At 40.6% G+C, this 25,144-nt stretch overlaps 1 protein-coding gene across 6 annotated transcripts in view; it reads right to left on the bottom strand.

Annotated features, from left to right (window-relative positions):
* Positions 1 to 25,144, bottom strand: part of ARID4B (AT-rich interaction domain 4B) — a 97,476-nt gene that overhangs the window by 48,818 nt on the left and 23,514 nt on the right. For all 6 annotated transcript variants that reach the window (XM_075596768.1, XM_075596767.1, XM_075596769.1 and 3 more), the window contains exons 3-7: positions 9,341 to 9,451; positions 7,642 to 7,707; positions 6,585 to 6,675; positions 4,660 to 4,739; positions 1,091 to 1,182 (exon numbers count right to left, since the gene is read on the bottom strand). In XM_075596768.1, the coding sequence (XP_075452883.1) occupies positions 1,091 to 1,182; positions 4,660 to 4,739; positions 6,585 to 6,675; positions 7,642 to 7,707; positions 9,341 to 9,451 (440 nt within the window). The remainder of the gene's footprint in view (positions 1 to 1,090; positions 1,183 to 4,659; positions 4,740 to 6,584; positions 6,676 to 7,641; positions 7,708 to 9,340; positions 9,452 to 25,144) is intronic.

The raw sequence follows: 25,144 nt of genomic DNA, 5'->3' as shown, positions 1-25,144 counted from the left end.
GTAGTTCAGGGCTCTTCAACAAGTTTTCCAAAAGGGCCAGATCAATCCAAAAATAGTAATAGAAGACCCAAAAGAGTATTAAAAAAGTAATTTTGGATACATTTAAACTTGTGTCCAAGAATTTGCAAGATTTTACAACAAGTACCATATCTAATTAGATTACCTTCACTAACAGATTAACGTTTGTGTGAAAAAAATGCATTTACCGATCTGAGCTACTACAAAGAAACTAAAATAAGAAGTCCAAGGGCCACTGGATTTGGCCCCTGGTTAGCCAATTAAGAGCACTGACGTTATAAAAGGTTACCGGATGTGGAGTACTAAATTTGAAACATATTAATCTATCGGGGGGGAGGCCCCGATTCGTGAACCTCCAATAAACAAGCATTCTCCTCAGTGTATATTGCACCAATGCGTCGATATATGTACTGGAACAAACAGTGAGAAATTTCTTTCCAAACTAAAGTTTTCTACTGAATGTCTTTACATTTTGTCCTATTAAAGCTATAAATGTCAAAGGCAAGTCTGGAATGAGCACATCCCTTAAGATATTAATAATAATTTATGTCTATATATTATTATTAGTTATATAACAGAAGCAATGTAGTTCCTCCGCTGAAGAACTTGCAATCAATGTCTTCACTGGTGCCATGAAGATTTTGATTGCAAATTCAGCAGAGGTACTACATTATTCAAGTCTCAAACCACTGTTTTTACTGGTGTCGTGCAGATTGAGTGGTTTAAGACTTGAATAATCCAGAAACCCAGAAATGTGCATCATTCAGGTTAAAATGTTTCATGCATTACCAATTTAGTTACCATAGCAATCAAGTATTGTAAACATTTCTAAAACCTGTTGTAAGTAGTTGCAATTTATCTAATCTTACGGTGTAAATCTGAAGCCTAGTTGATAATTTGAAGATTTTTTTTTTTTTAACATGAACACTACGAATGAATAAAAAAAACTATAAAGTAACTTGTAATCAAATCAATGTGGCCGTGCCGAAAAACTAAAATATATATGTAACCTTGGACCTGAGGATATATTTTTTTTTTAAATAAAAATTCAATTTAATGAGCTGAAACTTACACATTATTTGATCTCCGCCCTCTATTTGTTTTCTTTCCTATAACTGGAGTTCCAAAATGTTCTGGGTTGGTGAGTGGTAACTGGTCTAGTGTCTGTTAAGAACAAGAGAACATCATTATTCAAAAAGGGAGCTTGAGTAAAGTGTTTATATTTTTTTTAATCAATCTTCATTCATCTCAATCATACCAACAAATGTTTAGCAGTTGTGACAAGAGTGTGCACTTGTATCGCCATCACAACAATCTTCCCATTTAAAAAACAAGAAAATGATAGGTCACGAGTCTCCAGTTTCAAGTTTTGTACTGAAAACTCCTCATTATTATGGTTCTTGCAGTCCACAAATAATTCCTTGTCCTTTATGGACAGGCACTTATAGATCTGGAGAGTTAGAAGCAGTCCAGATTTTGTAATATATGTTCTTAAAGCTAAAATATGAATTTACCTAGTTATGATGTAAAGAAAAAGAACAGGTCTTAAACTAAAGCAGAAAGGGCATTTTTAATATCAGTTTCAATACAAATTATGCAAACATGCCATAAGTACACACAAGGTGAATGAAATATATATATTTCTTGAGAATAAACAGGATTTGAATCACAGGCAACAAATAAGGATATAATTACGATTTACAAATATATGTAAAGTTCATAAGTGGCATCCGTTCAAGTGCTGTAATACAGGTGACTTAAGATTAAAGGAATCAGTATTTCAACAGTAACCAAGGAAAAACGATCATTAAAGTGAAAATGTGAACCTTAATACCCTTGGCCCAGATGTACTAACGGTTGCTAAGCTTTAGCAAGCCTAAACGTCTATTTTTTAAGGCTTATGATGGCAGAAACAGTTGGCCCGCCCACCTTACTCAAAAAAAAACAAAACAAAAAAAAACTGCCTATCTTCACTTATTCATTAATCTCTTTCCCTTGTAAGAAGTTAAAGGGGCAGTCCATCCGTACACCAAAATTTTACCAATGGTAGAGGCATCGTTAATGGATTAAATACAGGCAATTAACATTTTTAAATAAGGAGACAAATTACTATTTTAAATAGCCCTTTAAACAATGAATGTCTCCATAGTCACCATATTTGGTTTTGGATTTTTTCAGAATCCGTATCTAATCTCTTTTGTAGTTAAGGGATTTGTAAACAGTTGTACATACAGGTAATTTGTTGATCCAGAATTTTGTCCTTCTATTGTTTTGTTTGGTAATGATAGCATTGATTGTGTAAATTGGAGAGAGTTATTACCAGATACTTTTTAAAATTAAGAAAATGTAAACATTTATTTTTACACGGGGAGCACAGATTTTGGAATAAGGATGCAATTATTGTTTTCCTGTGAAATAAAATGTCGAACTAAGTTTTTTTGCTTGCTTTATGGATCAATATACACAAACTCATCTATTTCACCATGTACCATTTACATAATTTTTTTTTTAAATCAAAGTTATGTTACTACATACAGTGCTACATAGAAGATAGTTAAAAAAACGACATACAGCTCAACCTCATTATAGAGCGCTATCAGCTACAACGCGGTTTGAGTGTGGATCCCGATTTCAAAAGCCAAAAAGCAGAAGATTTCTTACCTTCCTTAATTCCCCTTTGCCTGCTTTTCTTGATTCTATGCTCTTGCCTCCTGCACCCCCTCCCTTTCTTTCCCCTCGTTCTATGGCTCCAGCATCAAATGACCCCGCGATGTCATGTCGCCATGGCAAAGCGACATCACGTGACCCAGCGGGGTCATTTGATTGACACCAAGGAGGATGGGGGGGGGGGGCCGCCGGCAGCAAGAGCACCAATCAAGAAAAGCAGGCAAAAGGGAATTAGGCGCTTTGTGGTGGGGCACAAATAATAATAATAATTGCAATCAAAATGTTTCTCTCCTGGCTGGTTGAGATTGATTCTACCTTCATCACTGATAGAGGTAAGGGATAGGGTCCCTTTAACATTTGGTATTGGGGGTTCCTGTGTGGTCAAGAGGGGTACTTTTACCTACTGTGTACTTTATCCTGGATAGAATTGGATTACATGTAAATGTAGTTCAATAATTCATGCTGTTATCTATAACTTGTGGTGGATAAGCAACTTTTTTTCCTTAACTGGTGTGTATACACACACACACACACACACACACACGAGAGAGAGGAGAGAGCTGATGCCGGGTAAGCCTGGTATGCCTGCGTGGAGGTGCCGCTGTGTCTCAGACAGCTGGGAGAGTTATCCCAGCACTGCCCCTCCGGCGGACGCGGAACTCCCGATATTTTTTTTCACGATCCTCGCGATTGCATTTGGTGAAATCCGAGCACCGCGTTATAACAGGGTTCAGCTGTACCTCCATCAAGTTCAACCTACGCTAAATTTAGACGACAGATACTTTATCCTGTGTGCGTACTTGCAGTATATTGATCCAGAGGAAGGCAAACAAAAAAAAACAAGTGAAATAGCATCCAATGATATCTTAGAAGGGGAAAAAATAAATTCCTTCCTGACTCCAAGAATAAGCAATCAGATTACTCACTGGATCAACATCCTTCCCATGTTTACTTATTTAGTATATCCCTGTAAACGTTCCCTTTCTAAAAAGATGCCCAACATTTTTTTGAACAATTCTATTGTATCCGCCATCAGTCTCCATATGTAACGAATTCCACATTTTAACTGCCCTTACTGTAAAGAACCCTTTCCTTTGTTGCTGGTGAAATCTCCTTTCCTCCAATCTAAAGGTGTGCCCCCGTGTCCTTTGTACTGCCCTTGGGATGAATAGTTCATTTGAAAGCTCCTTGTATTGTCACTGAATATATATGTATATTGTTATCATATCCCCTCTAAGGCGGCGTCCATGCTGAGGAAGACCACGCGGAGGCGTGTGCATGTGATGTCACACGCGTTTGACTGGAGCGGTTTTTGGCCATGCTAGATGCGTTGCGGGGGGCATGTCTAGGAGCGTCATTGGGCAAACCCTCACATGACCAGGCTGTCGCCCCGAGGAATCAGATTGAAATCGATTCCTTGCACACCACGCCCCCTCCTGCTGTCGCAAGCATGGTCTTTGGGCGTGATCATTGTGATCTCGCCGCGCACTCCTCCGCGCTGTCTTCGGCAGCATGGACGCCACCTTAGATACCTCTATTCTAATGTAAACAAATCTAATTTCGATAGCCTCACCTCAAAATCAGATTATCCATCCCCTTTATTAATTTGGTGGCTCTTCTCTACACTCTCTCTCTAGTTCCATAATGTCTTTTCTAAGGAGTGGTGCCCAAAATTATACTCCATATTCAAGGTGTGATCTTACTAATGTTTTATAAAGGAGCATAATTAGGTTTACTTCCCATCCATCCATTGCCCATTTAATGCAAGATAAGATCTTGTTTGCCTTTGCAGCTACTGAAGGACTTTGGGCACTATTGCTAAACCTGCTGTCTACAAGCAATCCTAAATCCTTCTGCATCAATGATTCCTCTAATTTATCACCATTTAATTTGTAAGTTGCCTGTTTATTCTTCTTTATAGAGCACCTAAAACATATGCACTACTAGGGGTATTTCTTCCTCTACTGTACTTACTTCACTTTCTGCAAAATGCCGCTCTCCTTTTAGGCAGAGCGATGATCGTCTTAGAGTCTTTTCATCCCCATCATCAAAAACTATTGAAATCAAGTAAAAACACACGTTTTAATTCACTCAACTTAATAAGCAAATAAATGGAGACGTACAGTACAAGCTAATGTTTGGTTTCTAGTATTTTAGCTTTTAAAAAACAAATCTGTGCATCAAAATATACAGTAAGTAGATCGAACAACTGGAGTTTAAAAAAATAAATTATATTATATATATATATATATATATATATATATATATATATATATATATATATATAAACAGAAAAAAGCAGTCAGCACTCTAATGTAGGGCAAAAGGCAGTTGCTAGTCCCATAGGAATCCACAAAGCATATGAACCAGCCCAAAGACCAGTAAGGAGACAGCAACCTGCAAGGAGTAATCCAAAATAAACTGTATTAAAACAAACAGTTACACGAAAGCCAACGTTTCGGTCTCACAGGAAGGTCTCCCTGTGAGACTGAAAAGTTGGCTTTCGTGTAACTGGTTGTTTTAATACAGTTTATTTTGGATTACTCCTTGCTGGTTGCTGTCTCCTTACTGGTCTTTGGGCTGGTTCATATGATATATATATATATATATAATTTATACATTAGTTTGACCACTCATATGCACTCTAGATTAATCTTTCTGCAGTAAACGATTAAGTACCACGCATCTGGAACATGTTTTTAATCCTCTAATATGTTTTTAATAATGCACCTATATGTCTGTTGCAGGGATCTGAACGAGTGGTAGAAGTGACGTCATCGCACACGCACAGCCCTGTGCTCCTGACTTCTGTTTGAATCCGTCTCTGCCTTCGCATTCCTGGTGTATAGACGCTCTTGAAACGTCACCATTGCAATGGGGGACGCCATAGATGACTGGTGTGTTTGCCGGCTTCTCCCGTGGACGCGCATGCGCGATGCGAATGGCATTTGACAACCAGATGTAAACAGACTCGCAGTGAAGCCAGACTGATGCGCGGTGATGACGGAGCTCCCAGGCGTCCATAGTATCCCTTTTTAATTATAAACAGCTGGTTCTAATTGCTTGCACAGGTTGGTGGAGGGTATATATGTTTTTCATGGGCAGTGTTCTCTAGCACGCCCCTGAGGAAGGTCCTATACAGGACTGAAATGTTGGATGTTTTGTGCCTGTTTGTTTCTTTAATATATTTGATTTTTGCATTAATACCTTGAGTGCTGTTTTTGTTTCCCATTGAGACACACATTTTTCTATTGATCACTATAGAACATGCACCTGCCCTATTGAAGCCACTGAAGTGCCTGCTGTTACTAATATATATATATATATATATATATATATATATATATATATATATATATATATATACATATATATATATACATACATACATAGCTCAACCCCGTTATAGCGCGATCCGCTATAACGCAGATCCGCTTATAACGCGGTTTGAGCGTGGACCCCGAATTTTAGAAATTTTTTTAAAGGTTTTTTTTGCACACACACTGCACACTGCCTCTTTAAGGGAGCTTGCTCTCGCAAGATGGAAGCAGAGACAGGGAGAAGAGCTGCCAGATGCTGGGTAAGTGCTGTGTGCTGTTGCCGCTGCCCCACCGGGTCTGGGAACGCTGGGATAGTTCTCAGCTTTCCCCCTCCGGCGGACACGGTACCACCACAAAATAAAAAACGCGGTGGTCGCGGGTGGCTCCCGAGGACCGCGCTATAACGGGGTTAAGGTAGGTGTGTGTGTGTGTGTGTATATATATATATATATATATATATATATATATATATATATATATTCTCGAAAGAAATCCTAGTAACTCAAAGAAACACAGTTGCTTACGTTTCACCATCTTCATAAAATAACTACATTTGAAAAACAGATCTGTAATTCTTACCGACGGTGTACCAACTTGCATCAGTTAATTTATTGATAACAGCTTCTTGATAAGTTCCATCAGGATTTTTTATTTCTACAACAGCTCCAACCTACACCAAAAATACAATAAATAAAGAACAGTACAATCTGTAATCCGTATAGACACAGTGGTACATTAAAAAAAGTGTCTTGAGTACTTATGCTGCAGCAACCCCTCCCTGACACGCTGTTTTCTATAATTGCTGATTTATATCAGAGATTAAGGCTTTGCTCTTTAGTGTAGATAGAATTCTTGCTCAACCAACTATTGTGTTTTTCTTTTTCATTCTTTTATTGATTGCAGTAATAGCAGTTAAAATAATAAACACATGCTCGCATTGTTTCGCAACAACAAAAATGTCAATTAAAGTAGTAAACCATGCTAAAATAGTTAAGAGCCATTACAGAGGATCAGCAGAACATTTTGGAGGTTATGTACTCAGCATATCAGATTTATTTTCTTGGAAGTGAAAGCAAAGATCTGACATTTCAAGTAGAATTTTTCTGCATGAATGTATGTTGGTGCTGTGGATCAATTTTATAAGATAGGGAATCGTTTTGAAGATTAAAAGTTACACAGTTTATTATTTTTGAAAAAAATGACATCTGCAGGATCTGAGGTGGTAGTAATTAATGATTAGAATGGGCATAAAATTCTGGGAGTGTATTAACCAACTTTCTTATATTGACATCAGCACAGCTAGCATCAGGGCGAAAATCTTGCAACCCGGCTGGGCACCCATGTTAATAATGGTTATGGGTTGGAGTGCATTTCTAGTAGAATTTTTTATCAACATAGCAAACAAACAAATAATCCGGGTGCTACCATCAAACGTGGCTTGCCTATGCCACTAGGTACATGTACAGGAATGATATTATACATTTTAGCCAATTAAGTGGCTCCCTATTTACGACATTATAAAGCAGAAAGTAATGTAGACAATTTGTAGCATGGTAGCATGGTCACGCGTAACACCTATATTACAAATATTTTCATAGAATTTTTCACAATCAAGATTAAATACACAGTACAGTACCTTCAGTGGACCCTTAACATGATCATCTTGTACTTCCACAGCTGTTGAAGCCTGTCTAAATGTTACCTAAAGAATATTAATTGACCATGTTAAGATTTAGCTTTGCATAACCAATACACATTTTTGTTGCCTTAATATAAAATGTACTCCTTTACTACCAATGACTTCTACAAGACTACAATGCTAAACAGCTCTGAATAAGCCTCTGAAAAGCTTACAGTGATCCTTTTTTTTCCCCTTTCAGATGAGAGAAATGTAATGCCCCAAAATTAGAAAGTTGTTAAACCGTGGGTTCTTATTTCAGTGCTTTATACCATTGAAAGTAAAATATATATTAAAGACAGATTCTCATTCTCCTTATAGGGTTCTTTTTCAATTATCAATCTATTTTCTTTGCAAATGTATCAGCTAAAATGGCTTTACAGAAATATGAAAGTCATTTTAACGGTTAATTCTGTCTCATTACAATCTTTAGTTGCCTTACTTTCCACATTTGGTCCTAGTGATTCTTTGGAACCCTACAGGATAGCCCCTACAACAGTACAGAGCATTAGCTTTTACATCATTTGAATCCCCTTTGGCAGAGTGCCTGAATCATTCTCTCATTACCTAAAGTAATATGTAAGTCGCAATCAATAATTAACCCCCCCTCCCTTCACTGTCTGTAGAAGATTTATAAACACCCTCCTGCTTTTCCCGTTCTATTGCAGCAGGTTGGAGTCTCCAGCTGCTTTCAGCAGGGGGCTTCGCAGGTCCAGGCCCAGGGGGGGGGGGGCGGTTATAATGTTGGGGGCACCAACCCCTAATAAAAGTGTATATTGTTCTGAAAACAATAGTATATAGGTTACAAGGATTTACCACAAAACTGACGAATCATCAAATCATGGTTTAAAAAGTTACCATTCCTTTGGCCACGCACAGGTGAACTACTTGGGTAATAAAGGAGTTAAATATGACATAACTACTATCCTGACACAATCCAAACATTTACATATTAGTGTATTAATTATACAGTATGTAAAAACTGTTACGTTATATTGATGGAGGAACAAGAATGAGTTATGGTGACCCACAACTAGCTATTTCCTGATAACAGAGCACATTACTGCTTTGCATAGTGCACTGTGTAAAAAGGCATTCATGTATAGAGAGACAAGAAGGGACCGGAGACCTATAGCTTTCTGATCTTAACTTTACATATACAGTCTTTTTGGAGCATTAACTTATCCTTCTCTCTCCGTGAAACCATAAAGGATCTACTATATTAGCAAACTGTTGGTAAACTAGTAATTTACAGTGAGAAGGGGTAATGTCATCAAAAAATTAAGCGTATGTTTCTTTGTATCGTCAATTAATTTTATGGATATTTTCCTGCTTGCATCAGTGAGCAATTTGGGGAGTGTTTTCATGGCAAAATAGGAAGACTTTAGGAGGAGTTATTTGACACATTAAAATAGGCTGTATCCAAGAATATGTTGTAATTTTCGCCATTTTATAACATCAAACAACTGACAGGTCTCATGAAACGTTGGCTAATCTAGCTGGGTCAAACATAAGAGTTGATTACCAAGTTTCTTGATGCAAAACTGAGAGAGGAGAGGAAAAGAGAAAGAAAAAGTGACTATACCAAAGATTTTTTTTTTTTTTAAATGAGCACACAGAATGTATTTTCATTTAAATTCAGAAAAGTAATTCATACCTTGACTTTAACAAGCCTTTTTGTTGACTTGATTTTGGCTTCACAGAATGCTCCTCTGTACTTGGCACTCACATCTGTGCCCACAGATAAATATGGAGGTTCATCTAAAGACTAAGAAAATAAAGAATGATTAAAGCTGCAGTTCATGCAATATCCTGCATGTGTGTTTTTTTTTAATAAATCAGTTCTGTAGTAAGAAAAAATACATTTAGCATTTTCTGTTTTAAAAAAAACAACTTTGAAAGACAAATTTTCTTGTATTCTATTTTAATAAGCATGCTTGTTCCGATAGCAACGATTTACATTCCCCATATTTAAAGATGTCGCCAAACATTGCCGATCAATAGACAGAGAACGAATTGACCGGCAGCTATGCAGTTTTTTTTTTTAGGTAAGTAGAGATTGCCCACATGAAACTATTGAAGTTAAAAAAAAAAACCGGGAGCCTGAACTGCAGCTTTAAAAACATTAAGTGTATTTAAAACAGATGACTATACAACAAAATGAAGTTACTGTACAGTTCTACCATTCTCATTCCACATTACTTTTAGGAACAGAATTGGCTACATTCAGAAATGGCAGCACTTCTGCATTCTTACATCCTTCACACAATAGTAAAATCTGCCATATTTTCTATTAAGTTCTTAAACAGGACTCAACAATAGTTGTTAAAAGTTAGATTTCATTGTGGAATTTTCATATGAAATTCTTTTGGTCTCTGCTGTGCCATCCATTTTACTGGATGCAGTACAGAAACATTTCTGTCCCCGTTTTCTGGCTCTTTCAAAAAGATACTAGGCCTAGTTATTGTTAGAATCTGGAAGTGTGGTGTATGCATGGGTTCTTTTCATCTGCTTCTCTGTTCGAGGTGCAGGTTCTGAGGTGCTTTATGTTGAAACCACGCAATGAAATCACTACAAAACCACACTGTGAAAATGAGATATTAATGTACTTGTATTGTAATGCATTGGCAAGTATACTGAAGTTAAATACATTCTTTGTGGGTTAGAAGTATTCCTTTCCCACACGTATATTATACGCTATTAGGAGATTCACACTTTAGATTATGATTTTAACCTTGCAGCACCACAGACATAAGAATTACAGACAAGGCTATAGAAATAAACACTAAAATGTAGTGGTTTTAAACACCCCATTAAATCATGTACAGTATGCTTTTGCAATTGCTTGTAAAGAAAGCAGTAATGCAAGGGGCCCTGTGATGATGTAGCTGGTACATCATGGACTTTCTGCTGAACACGTTATGACCATAAAGAAGGAACTCGTCCTTATCACTGGCATTGCAGTCACATGATCGCTCAGAGGAGTGCTCTCTGAGCCCCTCTGGCACTTATAGGGTTAACCTAGGAGTGTATGCAGTAAAACAATCTGTATATGTACAAAAACACTTGACATTCCCTCATATTAAAATGGACAGTAGCAGTCAGTCCGAGAGTCAATTTCTTTTATTTTAAAAATAAATAAATATTAAGTGTTCAATCCAGACTTGCAGATGACATTTACCAACTGGTAGCATAAAAGAAAGCAAACATTCAGTTCATTTGCAAGATTAATCTGCAAGGATGTTGCTGCAATGCAAAAAGTCTTGGCTGGGAACGCCCCCAACTACTTAGTCTGCAGTGTTTAACCGGCACACACAAATTACAAGGATGCAGTGTTGTCTATATTTTACTTGAATTTTCTCATAAATGTTAGAGTGATGCATCAGTGTAAACCAAATAAAGTTAATTTTAAAGCACCATTTTCTGCCTTAGTGTAAATGTAATGAAGTTTCCTACATTTTAAGCAGATTGTTATCTGGATAACCAAAAGGCTAACAAAAAGGTGCAAAAATAGGCCATATGGAAGCACAATTTAAGTGTTATAGATGCATCCTAACCCCTCCCTAACTCCTTAGGCTGCGCTTATAGTGCCCGCGACGGCACTCGAAAACAAAACAATTTACTCAGTTGCCAGCGCTCATAGTAAGCGTGACGGCGACTGAGTGTCGTCGCGTCTTGAAAAATTGGTAGCTGGGTCCATTTGATTTTTTAGAGACAGTCGCCACATGTGCCTGTCTCTAAACCAATCAAATTGCGCAGCCCGCCCTTTACTGATGTCACTGACGGCCGTCGCTAAAAAACAAATTACAACTATCGCGGGTGGCGACGGGTGACGTCATTGGTCGCGTCGTCAGCACGGCCTTATATTGACACAAATCAATAACCAGAAATGGAACAGGAACAAAGTGCCTTGATACACAGATACAAAGACAAAATAAACATGGTACTATTTGCATAAATATTGTTCTAAAATTGCCTCAATACATTATCCCAATGTGCCATTTGAAGTGTAAGTGGGTCTAAATAGGAGTCATTCTCAAAACCACTTCAAAAACAACCAATTATATGTTAAAAATGTATGACTGTTTAATATTCGTCGCTTGCATTGAAATAACAGAGCAACATTAAAAGAGCAATTCAATCTATACCATGTTTTTGCATTATGATGTCTGAGAGACCTATGGAAACATTATATTTTCAGACAGTAAACTAAGCTCTAAATCAGTTTTCTAACACCCACTAATGATACTACCAATAAATACCTGCTATTGTACCAAGAATGTACAGCAGGAGTTGATGGCTTATCAAAAATTACCCTAAAAGCAGTTTAAAATTATAATAGTTGATATGCAAAATAGTGCAAAAATAAACCTGCTACATGTAGAGGAAATATGTTATTTGGGGAAGAGGGACAAAAGACATTCAATGAGCTTTAAATGTTATTATAGAAATAAATAGGAAGCATGAAGTCAGGCATAAGATAAGAACTGAAAAATAGAGTCAAATAAAGCAGCAATTCCCCCCAGAAGCCTATGACTAACTCATAATGTTTGTGTCTTGCATTGGTGTCTGAGGTTGCCATAAGGCTGCATCCTGACTGGTCGTGTGCTTGTTTGCGCGATCAAACACAATATGGGTAATGTGATTGTGTATAGTGCGCGTACATGTGCCCGTTACCCGGACAGCAGCTTGAGGAGACAAATTATTTTGTATTTGCCGGTGATGGCCGGGTCACGTGAGCGGTTCACCCAATGAGGGTGAACCAGCTTAGTAATGTCACGGCCACGTCCCCGATCCCACCACATTTTTAAAGGCCAGGAAACGCCCCAGCTACTTCAGCGGGTGACGTCACGATGCTCGAGCGCGCAGTCTGGATGCACCTTTAGACTGCACTGCGCTCTGGGTGATAGCACCATTTTAACGTCTTGGACATTTAATATTCTATACATTTTTATTTTCCAAACAAAGCCTCAGATTATAAATATAGAAACAGCGACGGAAAGGGCAAGGAGATTTCTTAAAAGAACGAAAAAATATTTTTAGTTCTTCTACTCTTTCGCCATGTCTCATATTTGATATTGTCTGAAGACAAAACTTGTTCAATAAAATTGATTTAAAAAAAAAAATCTATGCAGCATTGCATGGATAAATGTATTTGAAAAAAAGATTTGACAATAATTTAGTGAGCAGGTCTGAGGAGTTCCAAAAATGGGACCGAAGACCTAAATTATTTTCTTAGTACAGTTTGGCCAAAACGGCTATTTTGGTTATCTACATCAGGGTTGCGCAAACTTCTTTAGCTGCACCACCTTGCCCAGCAGCTGCAGCGTTCGCACCCCCCTTTTCAAGGACTCAGCGTCAAATGACATCGCGGGTCATGTGACGTCATGTGTCCCCGCCGCATCATTTGACACGAGTTGCCATGGCGACGCGTCACATGACCCGTGGCGTGCCGAAGACCCGGCAGAGTGCAGGTAAGGAAGGGACTTACAGAGGCCTCACGCCTCCCCCGGCATTTAATTTAAATGCTGTGGGGAAGAGCGTGGGGCCTCTGTAACTGCCGCGCCCCCCCATAGAAATTCTCGTGCCCCTGATCTACATAATAGGCCCTCTATAATTAACCACATAATTTGGACTAGACGGGAATATTTTTTTAATACCTTATTAGCCACTGGCATGGTAAGGTTTTAATGCACCCAACACCTATCATAGCTACCCACTAATGGCATGTTCGAATGTAGAACAGGAAGCACGTGAATTGCAATTCCTGACTAGTGTAACATCATACATGGAGGAATTTCCAACGCTCCAATAAATGATAACCAGTATCAGAGCTCCCATACCAAACCTTTGTGGATTCACACATAACACAGAAGGCATGTGCTATAATAGGATGGGTAAAAAAAATTATTTTAAAAACATTTTGTAATTAAAGTGTTGTTGAGCAGCACGGGGGGGAGGTAAGAGAAACACACACGAGCACTGACACTCACTTCATGGTCACTTTTTTTGGAGCCTAAGTTTTGTTGATTGGCACAGGGGCAGGGGCACAGACGGTTTAGGCCCCATGGCATGTGGGAAATTGTCACCCCTGCTATATCAATCAAGTTTATTGGTTTGCAGACCGTCTGCTTTTACAAACACTACATGCATGAGGCGCATATGAAAGACTGTGTCATTGAAGACCAGGACAAATACACCAGGAATCAACTCGCCAGAAAGAACTACAGAGTTAATAATAAAAGGATTTATTGGAAAACTGTCCAACACATAAAACACACACTCCCCCCCAACTGGGGTAACTGGAGAACACCCTACAGGCCTAGGGGCGGGCAGACCTCCGTTAGAAAGTGTCCCCGTTATGCTCCCACGCAGTGTCTAACAGGGACTGCTATCAGAACCCCTTAACAGGCACAACAGGAACCTAATGAACTAATGTCTGGAATTTTACCTAGCAACAGGGCGCGACCCCCCCACCCGGGATGACACCCCCACCCCCAACACCTTCAATCCCCATGGGGACATCATTGATATACATAGGGAGGGTCAATTGCAAGTGCCTCCAATGTTACTTGCCCCACTGATTGGTGGGTTAAATACAACATAGGTTTTGTTACATGAAAAGAAGTTACATGAAACTTGCAACATTCCATCCTGAACACACAGTTAACCCCTGGTCCCTAAAGTGCTGGAACCTGGCTGCACAACACAGTCCAACGTGGGCACAGTATACAAAACTACACAGGGCCGCCAGGACAGCCAGGACAAGCAGGGGGCCTGGCAGCTAGACAAAGCACTTGAGCCAGACGTCTCGTGTTGCAGGCCTCTCCCTCACTCTGTCCCACGCTTCTGACGTCAGTGCGTCACCGGGCCTCCCCGAAGCCGGTGCACGCCGGAAGCTCAGCCCAAGGGATTAATAGATAGATATAATGTTTTTAATATGTATGGGGGGAGGGGGGGGAATGTATTTTTTTATATGTACTATGTATTTGTATATATTTGGGGGGGGGGGGGATTTTTCTGTATGTATTTGGGGTGGGAAGTTTTTTGCATTGGGGGTGGGATGTTTTTTGGTATATATTTTGTGGGGGAGGAAATGTGTGAGGGGGAGAAAATGAGTGAGAGGAGAGGGATTGAGAGAGTGGGGTAATTGATGGAGGTGGGGGGGGATAGAAATACATGGGAAAAGAGAGGGAAATAGAGGGGGCTCGTAAGGTGTGAAATGGGGCTTGCGAGGTGTGAAATGGATGGGGGATGGGGAGGGGAGGGGGGGGACGGCGGGGGCCCAGTCAGAACTGTAGTCTTGGGTCCCAGGAAATCTGTCTGCGGCCCAGTAACTACACTACACTACACTACACAGTAACTACACATATTGACAGGTAGGAGCTTTTATTCAAAGCAGCCAAATCTGCACCTGTCACAGAATGCTCTGTTGAATAATATTTCTGTAGATTAGGAGTGTTAAGTACAAAAAAAAAAATATTATGAAGAGAATGAGGAAGGAAGATGATTCTTCAAGAAGCTAAGCACCTTGAAAGGACTGAAACCTTGGTGGGTTATCCATAATTCAATGACACCTCTACTGTGTCCACTTCTATAAAATCATTCTTAAATTTCTGAGGACATCTTCAAACAAAGGATGGTTTGTGATGTTACCTGCTATGTGACACTTATGTGGTCCTGAAAGTGACCATATGGAAGATTGAATACTAGAATAGCTCTTCAGGGTTTCAATACACTGAAGATGGACCTATTCTGATTTGTGGAGTTTTTATTTTATTTATTATAAACCACGACACAAGTTAGAGCTGCAATAATAACTAACAAGCCTCTAGGACAGGGGTGCGCAAACTGTGTGTGGGGGGGGGGGGGGTCTCACATGACTTTGCATTGTCACGTAGTGGGGGGGGGGGGGGTTGAGCAGGCAGGGGGGTGCAGACTGAAAAGATTGCACACCCCTGCTCTAGGACATAATAATTGGAGGAAATAAATGGTTTTATGGTGCGGAGGGTTTTTAAGTGGTGTCCAACAGGGCAGGGGAGAGGGTTTGGTCACCCAGGACAATACCTTCACAGTCTATTTGGCATGCACAGGTGGATAGTTAGACTAGTATTTGGACAACTGATCCTTTTAGTAGCCAAGCCATTCTTTAAGACACTAACAATATCTCCACACCCAAATTAGTTGTTATGACAGAATTAAAATAAAATAAAAATTGTGGCGGATAAATTTAATAATCACCAAGATTGTCCAACCTCCTGTATAACATGTCAATTAGGCATGGGACCAAGATGTACCCCAAAGCGCCTTGTGTCAGCCACTGCAAGGCATGCCTTTGGAAGCTGTAATTAGTGACCACTATACTACCTTACTAAGTACGCAGTCCCTTTACTGCCCTGGATCAGTTAAATGGTTTTGTTAGCAATATTATGGTAAGTAGGCAATAAGATTTATTTGTAGGGTTGGCATAAAATAAATAATACTTAGGAGTCAGACAGAATTTTTAGGAACCCATGTTTTGTTAGGAGGGAGTGACGTTCTGGCTACTCTGTGCCCCCCTCACCCATCGTCGGGGGTGTGTGTGTCTCTGCTTAGCAAGCCCCCATCCCTCGTCTGACAGTCAAACACTGTAACATCCGCCGCTACTCCTGTCGGAAACCGCCCGGATCACGTGTCGCACGGCGGACCCATGCGCCCACGCACTGCCAGGGCGGCACACGCACGCTCTGAAAGGAGCTGCCGGCGCCTCCCACAGGGAGGGAACTCGGCCGCACATCCGCGTGACGTCAGCGCTCCGCGACGCGCATCGCGCACGCGTTGCCCGGCAACCAGGATAATCAGCAGGAAAAAGCAGAGGGAAGAAACACACTGTGTACCGGTGAATTGCATTATCTATCAGGATTTCATACAATGACTGTACCTATTATTCCTTATGAGTGCATAGCCATATGTTTTATCTGTGATGATCTCCAATACATTTTAAGACGTTATTGCGCAATTTTGGTATTTCTTATTATTTCTGGGTATTCGTGCGGTGGTGGAGAAAAAGTGAAAGGGGTCTACACCTGTGGATATCCATGTTCATTGCTCTAAACAGAGAGAGGAGTGTCTCTGTAATGCCTGATTTTTGAAAGGAAAATTGTGAGTGGATTACCTTTTTCATTAGAAAGAAAGAATTGAGACTGTATCACACTATGTTGCCTTTATTTTTCTTTTTCATGTAATCACGTGAACATTGGCGCTCCCCTGAATCTTTGAGGAATTCTGCAATCAAAAAGACTAAGAGAACAGTCTTTACAAGGGTTTTGAGTAGCTTTTCTATTAGCACCTTTTACACTGGGTGGTGGATTTATCACATGATTAACTAATAGATCACAGTTCACGTTGTAATTGAATTTATAGATATTATTTCTGTCATTTGCTTGTAAACACATTGTTACACATATTTCACTTTTTTAGGACATTGTTATAAGTAAGCGCCGTTGCAATCACATTTTTTTCACTAATCACCAGGAAAGCCTGACCTGCAGGCTGTTTCAGATTATTGCCTTCCGGACACCATTGGAGGACCGGATCACACCCCTGCAAGGTAATTGGATCCTTCCTGCTTATATGCCTGCTCCTGTCTCTCATTCCTTGCTGAGCATAAACCCCTGTTTATGCATTGTGCTCACCGCTGCTGTTTAGTTGTGTCTTGATCCCTGCTTGGCCTTACCTGTCTGTTCTCTCCTGTCCTGATCTTGGCTGTTCTTTGGATTCCTACACTCTCCTGCGCTTTGACCCCGGCTTCGTCCCTTGACCATTCTACCTTCTATTACCCTGGACCTTGGCTACGGAAATCTACCATCCTCCACTCTCCGACCCGGAAATACGGCAAGTACCTCGACTACCCTGACCTCTCCAACCCTACGACGCTGTACGACTTGGACTACGCATTCCGGACAGGACTGCGTGGTTGTGGGTCGGTATCTTTCCATCCCCACCTCTGCCCCGCGGCCTTCCGTCCTGTTTGTGGTGAGCGCAGCGTGACACCCACCCACACAATTTTAGGTGCCCAGGCAACCAGGCGTCAGGTTTTATTCCCCCATCCCTGAATTCGAGTTTGTGGAACAAGTATTTTATAGCAGGGAGTTCACAACGTAAAAAAGCGTGGAAACCACTGAACAGATATATAGATTCCCTCCCCCCCCCCCCCCCCCCCACTCCCTACAGTCTTTCAACATCCTCTATTTTGCCAACAATTATTTATACATCATATATTTATGATAAATACACTTTAGGCCTCGGATATAGTAGGCGCGCACACCTATAGCTTGAGCGATCCATGGCCTGTGGGATTGGTATGACGTGAGCGACAGTGAGGCGTGGAGTCACGTGAGCGGTTCGCCCTCATTGGCTGAACCGCGCATGTAACCCGGCCATAGCGCGACAAACACAAAATTGTTTGTCTGCTCGAGAGTCGCGCACTCTATGGTCTGCCTCAGAGGTACGGCCTTTTGTTCGCACGGCGTGGAATATGGACGCGGCCTAAGAGTGCACCCACAAATTCGCTACAGGCACACAATCATACATTCATACATTAAACTTAACATAGTGATTTTGGGAAATGCATTAAAAATGAGCACATTAAGTTTGTTACTTTTAAAAAGGTCCATTTTCACCACACACACACACACACACACACACACACACACACACACACACACACACACACACACACACACACACTCGCTTGGGGCGAGTGCACTTTAGCCACAGGCGAGGAAGTTCTCCTCTGTCTCTGCTGCAGTCGGAGCCCTGGTTCACGATTTCACGAAAGTGAAGACACTGACTACATCCAGGTCACAGTTCTATACAGGCTCACACTAAGGGAATCATGGGAGTTGTAGTTTTTATAGACCAGTACAGATGAGGTGTCACATACTGTGTAGATTAGAAAAAAATTCCCAGAAACTGTGCAAGGGAAATATAGATTCTTCAGCATGTAGATGGGTAGAGCCCTCTCCCCCCACCTACAGCCTCCCCCCTTCTCCCCACACAGAGCACCCACCTTGTCTTTGAATGTTTTTATTAGTTCTTATTGGGAATATATGCCATTAAAAGAAAAAAAAAATTGACCCCCCACACCCCCTTGATGTAACTGTAAAGGGCTCAAAGGGGCACAAGAGTAACAAAATAAAGACTGAATAGGAGAACTACAATTTTGAGCCCTAATTGGCTCACAAATAATGCCAAGATTGTGAGAACTGAAATTGTATGAGAACGGCAGCCTCTAAAATTGTGATTTGGCCACATTATTTACCGATTTTTGGGCCGACATACAAAGTTTCACCATTCTGCCTAAAAAGATTATAGAAAGCCAGATAAATAACATGAAAATTAATAGTATGTTCAGTGACTTTATTGGCCAACAGACATTTGAATTTAAAAATGTTGGAAGGAGATCCTGTGTTAACAACCAAAATCAAGAGGGACATAGATCATAGGCTGCAGGGATTTTACTAAAACAGATTCATTTCTCATAAGGAAAGAGGAACAGGTTAAAGTTGGCAGTAATTTCTGCAATTCATACATTTCCCAATGATCATTGATGCTCATGGAGGGCAGGAGATACATGCAGGGGTGGAAAACTCACGGGTGCCTGGTCACCCAAGTGCCTAAAAATCCACTGCTGTGTTTCAGGCTGCTGCTTGCCATATGATCTCCCTTCTCAGCAGGGGCTTCTGGGAGTTGGAATACAGCACCTCATCCAATAGTAATAGTATAGTATTTACAGATAGGTGAAATAAAAGTCCCAGAAGCACGTGTGTGGGTGGTCAATTTCCATACACACACACTTTTTTTTTTTTTAAACACACATGGGGCCTGCAGAACGGAACGCCATTCTTTTCAGTTTTGGGGACCCCCTTATTCCGGAGACACTTTCCTCCGTAGGCAGCGCTGGTAGTTGTTCCAGCCTGCTGGTAGCGATTCACGTAATGGCCGCTTTTCAAAGCTCCCACGTCCTGCGGGACAATATGAAGCCGTGACATCATACAGTGCGGCCAATAAGCCCATGTGATGCAGGAGCTTTAAACTTGCAGGAGATACCGGCACCCCCTTCGGAGGTATCTCTGGAAGCAAGGGGTTCCCAGAGATGAAATGAATGGGCTTCAGCTCCAGAGACCCCCTGTTTCACTCCTATGTGTAATATAAAATAAAAAAATAAAAAAAATAAAAAAAAACTTTGATTGCTTCTTGAAGGCTGCCATTGCTCAAATAAAAATATTGTGGCTCACAAGTCCAAGCAAAATAAATTAATGAAAAAAAATAAAATAAGTGGCTTAACCACCAGGGTGCCCTGGAGCTGCCTGGATGGTGGAAAAAGCACAAGTGCAGGAAAACCAGTTAAACAGAGCAAATCGATGGCAGCACTGACACTATCATGGTTCCTCTACAACCATTTTCTTTCCAGTACCCTGACCTGACATGTGGTAGAAATGAAAATTATTAAGTGAAAACACCCACGAAACGCATCGGGATTCTGTGAATATCTCAACGCAGGATGAGCGGAGGACATTAGGCATCGTCTCCTTGGACCTGCTGAACGAGTGCGCACAAGCAGTGACACACAGAGGCGACGACTTGGTCTGATCAGCTGTTAGAGAACTGATGAGCTCCGCATGGCATACACAAGGGCTCCACACTTTTTATAAAGTGCAAATGCTGATTTTTAACAGACTCATTGTGAGTTGCTTAGCACTTACATTCTAGACTTTTATGCATTAAAACTGTCATGCTGTGGGCAGTTTTGCGCTTTTCTTTTCTACTATATGTGCTTAACACACATTCCCAGCTAGCTCAAACTCCTACACCCACCACATCATGAATATATATATATATATATATATATATATATATATATATATATGTCAAAAAAGAGTGCTACTGGGCGTGGTAAATGTATACAAGAGATAGGGGTGCCCAATGCCACATCCAATTGACAAAACATATATGGTAATGAGTTAAATACTTCTAAAATAATTACTTGGTTATTTATTTAAACCCTTTGGCCAAAGCGTCGTAAGCCTGCATACCAAACGTTAAGGTATAACCAAAAATGCTGGTCCTACACTACACTGTGAACCCTTCCCTTTACCTCTGTATCAGGGGAAAGAACCATAGTAGGTCCTGTTCTTGCAGCAAAGTGAAAGACCTCCCAAGTTAAAAAGGTGAAGTGAGGTCTGGGGGGAGGTGCCACCTACCTCCATACAACTGATACCAGTCAGAAATTGATTGACACACATTCCCAGCTAGCTCAAACTCCTACACCCACCACATTATGAATATATAGGACATCTAAATTCACTGATTAGACATATACAGATAAGGAATATTATTCGTGATATTTCCCACCATTTGCTGGAATGAATTTGACGTTTTTGTGACCATTTGTATTTCTAGATCAGCGGTGCGCAAAGTGGGAGTGCGCGGCGTTGCAGAGGCCCTGAGCTCTTCCCCCAAGCCATTTTAATTAAATGCCAGGGGATCGCGTGAGGCCCCTGTAACTTTAAACTTACCTTCACTCTACCAGTGTCAGGACTGGTGTCCATGGCAACGCAGTCAAAGGACGCTGTGTGGTCATGTGACGTCACACGTGTCAAATGACGTCGTGGGTCACGACCCCGCGGAGTCATTTGACGCAGCGTGAGGTAAGGGGGGGGGGCGGCGCACCACCAGAGCAGAATAGGCAGAGGGGGCACAGTAAAAAAAAGTTTGCGCACCCGTGTTTTAGATCACTAATTATGTTAGAGCAGTGTATACTATTTTAATCACACTTTGTCCACCTCAGGTTAGACCTTCATTTATCACATAGTTGCTCACATTTCGTAGTAGACAACTCTTTAGAGCACACAATTTCTTTTGTTCCAACACTGGCACGTAGCTACACTGCACTGACACCAAGGGTCACTCCTAACTTCTTTTTTTTTACTCATTCTGAATAAGTGGAGTTTTGGAGCACTGCTGGACACCATTCTTTTGGGGTTTTCTTTTTCTACTACATTTCACTCTTTTTCTGATTAGATAATCTTGGAGAAATCCCAAACTTTGTTATTCTAAAACTACATTAACACACTTTTGTGGGGACTCCTAAAACTATGATATTTCTAAAAGCTGTTCTACAATCGCTCTGATAACTACATCTTTGAAATTTCTGTTAAATATTTGTCTGATATAAGTATGTGGTATACATTTAGTGATGCTTTTGTTTGTGATTCTTGGAGACCGTTGGGTCAAAACTTACGTCTAAACACAGCAAATAAAATAGTGGTAGTGAGAATGCTACATGATTATTGCATTTTCTATTAAGTAAAAGCATTCAAAGTGTGTGTAACAATGCCTTTATTAAAGCCGCAATCCCTAAAGAATCACCAAGTGATATTATGTCCTGGTTTTGAAATGGCAACCAAAATGGCCATCCAATGGGAAACCACAGCAGATGCTGTGGCCAACTACTGACCTCGTATTGTCAGCCATTTTGTTTCTCCTGGTGAGAACCAGGGACTCAGTTTAGTTCTGTTCCCATTTTGTAAAAAGGGTGGGGGGGGGGGAGAATTAACAAGAGGGGGGTAAAGAAAAAGTAGGGAGGACAGCTGCTTTAAAACAAAAATTCATTTACGTTCAAAATTCTCCCTCCCTCACTAAACTGCAGAAAACTTTGAAGTACAGTAGTTTGACATAAATGTCCGGATAACTATGTTCAACGTAGAACTTTCTTCAAAAGGGTCCAACAAGTGGTACTCTAAAGCAGGAGTGTGCAAAATGGGGGGGCGCTGTGGTTACAGAGGTCCCACGCTCTTCCCCCAAGGCATTTAAATTAAATGCAAGGGGAAATCACGAGGCCTCTAACTTCCCTCACCGTGGCTTCCAGCGACACGTCATGGCAATGCGTTGTCGGAGTCACGTGACCATGCCAATGTGACATCACATGCCCCTGTGGCATAATTTGACTTCTGAGCCAAGGTAAGTGGGGGGCAAGTTTGCGCACCCCTGAAGAACCTTTATTTGGGCTTTAGATGCACTTATTTGTTAAGACTTCTGACAAAATTTTCATGCTTGCTGCAGACACGTGTGTATATTCATTGGATTTTGACCACTCCTAGAATAAAACGAGATTACACACAAATAATAATATATCTTAAAAAAAAAAAGCTTTCTAAATGATGACCCTTGTTGCTATATATATATATATATATATATATATATATATATATATATATATATATATATATATATATATACATATATATATATATATATATATATATATATATATTATTTTTGTATTTTTTTTATTATTATTATTTTTTAAATTATTATTATAATTTTTTTTATTTTTTTTAATTACGATTGAATTCTACTGCAGATATCTCAGGAACTAGGGGGATTCCTGATGCTTGCTGTACTGGTTCAGACAATGTATATAAAAATTTGTTTGGGAGATTACGGCTTTGAAAACAGCAGTACACACCAATTGCGATTTTTGTTTTAACTTGCATTAAAAAGATCTCCTTACCCTTTCCAACGTTTAGAGCTGCAGTTCATGCAATATCCTGCATGTGTTTTTTTTTTTTAATAAATCAGTTCTGTAGTAAGAAAAAATACTTTTAGCATTTTCTGTTTAAAAAAAAAACAACTTTGAAAGACCAATTTTCTTGTATTCTATTTTAACAAGCATGCTTGTTCCTATAGCAACAATTTACATTTCCCATATTTAAAGATGTCGCCAAACTTTGCCAATCAATAGACAGAGAACGAATTGACCAGGAGCTATGCAGTTTTTTTTTAGGTAAGTAGAGATTGCACAACTGAAACTATTGAAGTAAAAAAAAACGGGAGCCTGAACTGCAGCTTTAAAATGGATGCCCTGTTCAGAATATATACATATTTGAAATACTAAGTATCCGGGAGGTTAAAATGGAGCCAAGTGCAGTCTTGTGGTTACCATGGTAACCTCATGGGCTAGAGATAAAGAAAATCATGATTTAAAACAAACAAAAAAACACTTTAAGAACTTTATATGAACTAGCATTTTAACTTTATTTCGAATTCCAATGTGTGTTGCAAAAGTAGATGCCACTTAGCAAAAAATGTTCACTTAAAGTCTGCAATAATAGAATACAACAAATCAGGTGTGCCATCCTGTTTAGATACCTATGTTTAATTAATTTTAAATTGCGGGCCACATCAATTTAAGTTCTATTAAAAGCAGCAATTCCTGCTCTTTCATTTGATATTATATATTATTTATACTGTGCATGGTTCCATACCGATTTGTCTTCAATTATATTTTTGCCTCATCCCTGTTCTTCCTTGCATGCTACCTTTGGAAGCAGACTGCGAATGTTCCCCTTTGAAAAGGGACACTACTGATCTTGTGAAGAATGGTCCATTGCCACCTTGTCCCAGAAATCATGGGAACCGCTCCCCTTCCCTCGACTTTGGTAGAACATCTCCTTCCCCTGGCATCAAAAGCAAAGCCCCTTTATTCTGGCGTCAGAAGGAACACCCCCCCCCCCTCCCGCCTAATCATCACCCAGGCTGCTTCCGCACAGTAGTGGCTATCTGCTTCCCCCTCCCCCCCCCATGGGGTGTTTCCCTGCCACCAATCTATAGTACCATCAGATGCAACAATGTCAAGTGCCAGCATTACACAAGTTATATGTTAAATTGTTGGGATAACTTTTTTTTTAATCACGCTGACTCTTCTGGAATCAGGATCACATGTAGGATGTGAATGACTCCAGTGGTTTAGCTCATCCCCTTTTGAAAGCACACAAAGTCCTTCTATTTTCTTCAACTTTATAAAAATATGGAAGGTACTTTCAGATGATAAAGTGTGGTGAGAGAGTGCTTCTCTAGGTGGATGTTCTCTGTTATGGGGGGACGGTAAAAAAGGATGGCCTTGCAGGGGTGAAATGGAGAAAGCATGTACTCACTAAGGCCTCGGGCATGGTGCCTCGGGCCGCACTGATCCGCGCTCCTGCTCTGCCTCGCCTGCTCAAACAGGACTTTTTTGCGTCCTGGCAGGCGAGGCAGTGAGCGCGCTTTGGGGGCGGGGCTAGTCCCTCGCTCCCATTGGATGTTTTCGGTCACGTGACCGCTCCTCCGCTCCCCTCAGCGCCGAAATTCAAGCAAGCCTGTCTCCTCAAAATATCTGAGCCTCCGCACGCATGCGGAAGCGGCCGCTAAAGCCACGCTGATGACAGATGCAGGGGATAAGTGCATCTGCTTAGCGCGGCTCAGCACGGCCTACTGTATTATGTCCCAGGCCTGAGGCTGCGGTCCCAGTAACTGCCACAGCGCACGGCACGGCGTGCGCTGTGCGTGTAAGCACCGCCCCTCAATGGGGCTGGGCCCAGTAATCACCTTCCCGCTGATGGTGCAGCTGCGCCCTACTGCAAGGTTTTTTTTACAACTC

The sequence above is a fragment of the Ascaphus truei genome, chromosome 4, assembly GCF_040206685.1.
Source record: "Ascaphus truei isolate aAscTru1 chromosome 4, aAscTru1.hap1, whole genome shotgun sequence".
NCBI lineage: Eukaryota > Metazoa > Chordata > Amphibia > Anura > Ascaphidae > Ascaphus > Ascaphus truei.
The sequence above is the reverse complement of the archived record's forward strand: the minus strand, read 5'-3'. Positions and strand labels throughout refer to the sequence as shown.